We start from the raw sequence: 6,042 nt of genomic DNA on the forward strand, positions 1-6,042 counted from the left end.
TATAGTGTTCCTTATTGATCGTAAGCCCATTTTTTGTTTTCTACTACGTTTCCCAACATGCTAGCCACGTCGGCTCTGGACATATGGGCCGGGTCAAAGACCCCCAAAGATTGTCGACCAGCAGGCTGTATTCGTGAGGCCTAGGAGCGCCAAGATGCAACCTTCTGAAAACTTGACGCATACTCTAATACTTGGAGACGATTTTCAGCATGTTTATCCTTAGATGTAACCGAACTATGTGCAACCCTAGGCACCCCCGGTATCTATATATGTTGAGGGATGACGACCGTTGACGCCAACTGATACACATACAATCTCATGGTAGATCAATCTGTAACTTGTACTCACTCCAAATCAATACAATCAAAGCATGACGTAAGGTGTTATCTGAGATTTGACTCCATCACCACGTCAAAGTGTTTACTAATACTCTCTGTAAAGAAATATAAGAGCATTTAAACGCTCTTACTCCCTCCGTTCCAAAATAAGTGACTCGACTTTGTACTAATATTGTACTAAAGCTAGTACAAAGTTGAATCACTTATTGAGGGAGTATATTTTTCTACGGAGGGAGTAGTTTTTATGGAGTAAACGTTACCAATTTGCGTTTGGCAATTAAGCTACTAGCTATAACTACTGTTACAACTTAAACATCCGGCAACATAGGTGTAGAACGCATTTGGAACTCATTTCAACCCTAGCAGCAGCTTTATCGTCAATAGGGTTCATGAGAATCATCGATGAGATAATAATCCAGCAAAAGAAAGGTTGCATTATATTACATAATCGGTCTAATCAACAAGAATTACGGCCCAACCTTCCAACAATTTAAACTTTCCCATAACAGTTCATATGTCCCCCGCAAAAAAAAAGTTTATATGTGACACCCATATCTATAACACTATAAGACGTGTAGAATGTTCAATTTTTTTTGTGGGTTCAAGAAGAAAGTATAATTTGGACAGACAGAAATTTAGACCCGAGCTAGCGGCTTGAGAGTTTGTCGACGTCAATGATGTTCCTGAAGCTCCCGCCGAGCAATGACAGAAGTCCACCCCCGTGCACCCTCCCCTCTGGAACACACAACTCTCCACTCTCCCTGCGCCTATCCGCGGATGGCGACGAGGACTTCATAGAGAGGGGAACCAGCACCTGAGGAGGAATCAGCTCCTGCCTCCCCGGCGTAGGCACCGGCGAGCCGTCGCACTCCGACACCGTGCTCACGCCCGACGAGTACTCGTAGTTCATGGCGCTGGCGGCTGCGGCCGCGGCTGACGAGGACACGATGCCTCGGAAGAGGCCCGGCCCGATCATGCTCCAGCCGCCGCGTCCTCGCTGCTGTGCCTGGGACTGGGACTGCGAGGCCACCAGCGTCGCGTGGGCGGCGCAGAGGCCGCTCCGCCCGCGGGCGAACTTGTCGCAGCCCGTGCCGAAGGTGCACCGCTTGCCGCCGCCGTGGGCCTTGCAGAACTCCGTACTCCCCTGCGCGCTCTTGCCGCAGCTGTCGACCTTGCACCGTTTGCCGCCGCCGTGCTTCACGCAGAACTCTGTGCGCCCGCGGGCGCTCTTGCCGCACCCGGGCACCGCGCAGCGCTTCCCGCCGCCGTGCGCCACGCAGTAGCTGGTGCCCCCGTGGACGCTCTTGGGGCACACGCCGCCGCCTTCGTGCATGCAGCGCTTCCCGCCGCCGTGCGCCTTGCACAGCGGCGTGCTGCCCTCCGCGCCCTTGGCGCAGCCCTCGAAGACGCACCTCTTGCCGCCGCCGTGGGACTTGCAGTACAGCGTGCTGCCCTGCGCCCCCTTGCGGCAGTCCGGGTACTGGCAACGGCGGCCGCCGCCGTGGGAGATGCAGAACCCGACCTTCCCCTCGGCGCTCCGGATGCAGCCCTCGACCGCGCACCGCTTCCCTCCTCCGTGCTTGATGCATCGCCCGGACTTGCCACGCGCGGCTTTAGGGCAGCTGTTGTATCCGCACCGGCGACCTCCGCCGTGGGCAATGCAGTGATCCGTCTTTCCCTCGGCGCTCTTAGTGCAGCCGAGCTGCATACACCGCCGGCCGCCTCCATGGGCCTTGCAGTAGGCCGTTCGGCTCTCGGCACCCTTGTAGCACCCGGGCTTCTGGCACCTCTGCCCGCCGCCATGGGCAATGCACAGGCCTGATGCACCTCTCGCACCTTTAGAGCACCCTTTGAACCTGCACTTCTTCGGAAACCGGCGATGAACCGGCTGTCCACGATCAGTTACACCGGTGACAACATCAGAGCTCACACCGAACGAAGTATCTGTCATTGTCGTTGCAGAAGGTTCAGGGCTGAATTGAAGGTGATGCTCGGCACTATCATTGGCGTTGTCCGTGTGGTCATCGAGCAGATCATCATGCGCCTCTGCCCGATTCTCTTGAGCAACACAAAGATTCGGCCGAGATGCGAAGAGCAGCGACGGAATGTAGCCACCGGAGCTCCTCCTGGCCGACGTCGAGCTCTCGTCGACACCGGAGAAGGAGATGATGTTTCCTCCAGGCGGTTCAGAATGCTGAGCGATAGCTTCAGCATTACCCACCCGATCATGAAGCCCAAGGGTCATCGTCCCAGGATTAGTGAACGATAAACTCCGGCCAAACAGAGTCACCGGCGCTTTCGACTTGCCTGCTCCTCCTGCAGGCTGCTGGTAATCCACAGAGCTAGGTTCCGGCGACGGACCCAGTCCAAGGACCAGTCTGCACGCATCATCTTGCGCAGAAGCATGACCAGACCGCTGGACACCCCTGTTGCCACGGCTGCAGTTGTCCATTGCCGAACCCCGGAAGTCCAAGGAAAATGAGGTCTGACCATGGCCGACAGTAGTGTAGCTCCCGGACATCAACACCGCAGAGCTGTCCATCAGGGGCTGGCTTCCACGGTGACGCATACCCGCGTAACCGTTATTCATCTATACCTTTATACACTGAGAACTGACTGATCTGGGCCTGTTTATTCTTTGAACATGAACCAACTGAGTGAAGGTGGTGATGGAGAACAAGTATCTCAGGGCAACAGAAGATCAGGTGATTTTTGATCTGGTATTTCATATGTGCATGTCAGAGAAGACGAAGTCGAAGAATATCAGCAGCAGCGAGGTCCCGTTGAATCCGCTACTAACAAAACCTGATGTGTCTGCCCTGTCCATTTACCTTCTGGCCTCAGCAAAAATCGTCACCCACAAGGTACTCGAGCCCTGGCAGACAACCGTCTGATACAGCGGTGTTCTGATCTTGGTATTTGACCATCCACTGTCCCTTTTCCTTTTTCTTGATTTATAAATTGTTGAGCATTAGGCAGAAGCAGAAGAGCTCAATTGCCAAGATAATCTTCAAACTACAACGATACTGCAAAGAAGTGGAGTTAGTAAGTCAGATTGTGTTCATACCCTAAGAGGTGGAACTTAACATGACTTTAAAATAGCAATATTAAGTGCATGTTGGAATAAATCAGTGCTGATGAACAGAAAAAACAAATCAGAAATTTCTCAAAATAAAAAGAAACGGAAAAGAAGAGACCAGTTTAGCCATACTTGCACACAACTTTATAAAAGAATAAATCATTGGCTCCTGAAGAGGATGTTAAATTGCTCAAACTAATGATCATTTGAGGCTACTAGTATCTGCCCTGCCTGTGTGTATTTGTGGGGCCGTGGTCGTCCCACTGGTCTGATTGATGATCTGGCTCCACTCAAACCACAGAAAATCTTGGAATCTAACACAATCATCCAAAGGAGGACTAAACTAGTACTAGTAGACAAACAAAGGTCTGTGGTAGAGTGAATATTCATGAGATGCACTTCTTGACCAGAGAAGTGAAATGAGTACGGAGATCCAAAAATAAGGAATGACTCATATGACAAAAAAATCAATCAAAACCTCGCAAGACTGAAGTTTCTTTTTGGCAAATCCAAATCCTTATATGACGTATAGAGAGTACGTAGATGGGAAGGTATAACAAACTGGCACAAACGAAGTTATTTGATAGATAGAATATCATCTACCATAGCATGTTTGATTGATGAAAGCTCTCTTTTCACCAAAAAGAATCCTCTATCGTCGGAATATGAGGACATAAAAGAGCGTGTCAAGCACACAATAGAATAAGTCAAAGCCTCCTTTGCATAAGAGCCACATACCGGTAGACTAAATTTAGTCAAGCAAGTTGAGCAGTATTTGAACCTTTATGACAACGAATCCTCCCGACCCCTATTGAGCAGATAACAGAATCACGCAATCAAATCCCCTAGTTCACTTCATACCAGTCGATAAATCTGTGAAGCACCAGCCCTTGCCGCCGTATTATAGAACTAGCGGACTTGTTTAGATTAGTTCAAGTCGTACCTCCCCTAAAAAAAAGGTTCAAGTCGTACCTAATAGCTACAGCTGTAAACTATTATCCCTCCAAGTAGAACCATCTTTGCATGGTCAGCATTCATAACCACAGGCATATTTTCAAGGATAATTCAAAGTGTTGATTCAGTTTACTAGACGATCTGATGTTCCAGTACTTATGGCCGCGGGAAAGAGCACCAGAGATATGGGATGCTACCTTTGTAGCTCCAGATTCAGCCGAGGTCTCCATATAAGCAAACCTTGACCACACGTTGGACAGATTGACGGTTCTCTACCCAAGAAATTGGTAGTCTAGCAGGACTAGCCAGTACCATATGTGAGACATGTCCTGAAGAAGACTGCAAAGGGACACAGGACAGGACAATTTTACCCTACTTATGGAATTAAGACTGTTTACAAGAAACGACCCAATGGAATAAAAATGAAAAATTATGATCTACTCTAAAATGATAACACAGGGGAAACTATGATCTACTCTAAAATGGAAGGAAAAAAACACCCTGTGGCTGGCCTCTGCTAGCACGATCGAATAGCAAACAGTACCTTAACTGCGTACCACCTGAACAAATCGTAGAGGAAAATATAGAGCTCTTTGCTCCCACCACATATATCATAGTATATAATAACCGTGGATAAACTCAATCGTAAATTATGCAAGGAAATCCAACGGATTAAAAAAGAAGAAAATGAGATCTAAAGAAGCATATACGGCTGAATTTCCATAATTACAACATCCAGTGCAGAAACCTCAAAACAATCGATGGAGGGGCCAGGACTCTGAATGAATCAAGAATCCATTCGCGAACGAAATATGTATGGACAGTTGGACAAGAAACACACAAACAAACAAGGAAAGGAAACAAAGCAAGAGAAGATAGAGCACCAAATCTTCGAGAAGGGAAGAGGGACCGAGGCAGGGAAAAGGCCAGGGAATCACCTAGGATCTATCTCAATGGAGGAGGAGGAGGAGACTCTCCTGTCTTTGCGCAGAGGGAGGGAGGGAGAGAGAGAGAGATTCTGTTTTGTTAGAGAGAGAGGGGGGGTTGGAGGGAGAGAGATTCTGTTAGACAAGGAGGGAGGGCGCGTGTATATGGTAGTATCAGGCTGATGGAGTATTCTGCCTGCGGGGAGGCTCGCCTCGTGGGTGCGCTACGTCACATGACGGTGCCGTCCGTTGGCCTCCCACACGGCGCTCTTTTTTTTCCCCACGCACGCACGCACCTACCTGGCTCCGGTCGGCTCGCGGCGATGCCGGGCTGGCATAAATGACTGCCTGATTGGCTCACCTCCTTCTCACATTGTATGGTGCACATTCCTCTGGTGCACGTATCGCAAGGGCCCAGTATGGTGGATTCTTCTCCCTTCCCAGGAGCGTTTGCTTTTGTGCAACTGTGACAGCACGTTTGGTAGGTTTGGATCGGGAATTTGGTGGCGATGTTTTCAGCATCTGATTACTCATGTTTGTTTTGATCGGAATTGTGTGCAACCCCTCTGAGATGTGGGGTCAATAAGCCTATTTTGACGTTTAGCAAGTTTGTGAGGTTTGGGAACTCGCCTACCGCGAGGTCAAAGACCTTCCAATGAGTGAAGGACCTTGTGTTGGTACTCATCTTTGCATCTAGTGCTTCCTTGACGAAGAAACATGATTCTGAGGACGCTTTTATTACCCC

The 6,042-nt window shown here is 49.4% G+C and overlaps 1 protein-coding gene across 3 annotated transcripts; it reads right to left on the reverse strand.

The window, feature by feature from the left end:
• Positions 1–741: 741 nt before the first annotated feature.
• Positions 742–5,504, reverse strand: LOC123144602 (uncharacterized). Of its 3 annotated transcripts, none has more exons than XM_044563805.1 (2): positions 5,310–5,504; positions 742–3,364 (listed from the first exon to the last, which is right to left on the reverse strand). In XM_044563805.1, exon 2 carries the CDS (start codon positions 2,926–2,928, stop codon positions 985–987), a length of 1,944 nt encoding a protein of 647 aa, XP_044419740.1. In that variant the 5' UTR covers positions 2,929–3,364; positions 5,310–5,504; the 3' UTR covers positions 742–984. The 3 variants fall into 3 exon arrangements, with proteins under 3 accessions (XP_044419740.1, XP_044419741.1, XP_044419742.1); XM_044563806.1 differs by having other exon boundaries at positions 5,256–5,477; XM_044563807.1 differs by lacking the exon at positions 5,310–5,504 and adding an exon at positions 4,569–5,183.
• Between the last annotated feature and the right edge of the window lie 538 nt (positions 5,505–6,042).

This window comes from Triticum aestivum, chromosome 6D (genome assembly GCF_018294505.1).
Source record: "Triticum aestivum cultivar Chinese Spring chromosome 6D, IWGSC CS RefSeq v2.1, whole genome shotgun sequence".
NCBI lineage: Eukaryota > Viridiplantae > Streptophyta > Magnoliopsida > Poales > Poaceae > Triticum > Triticum aestivum.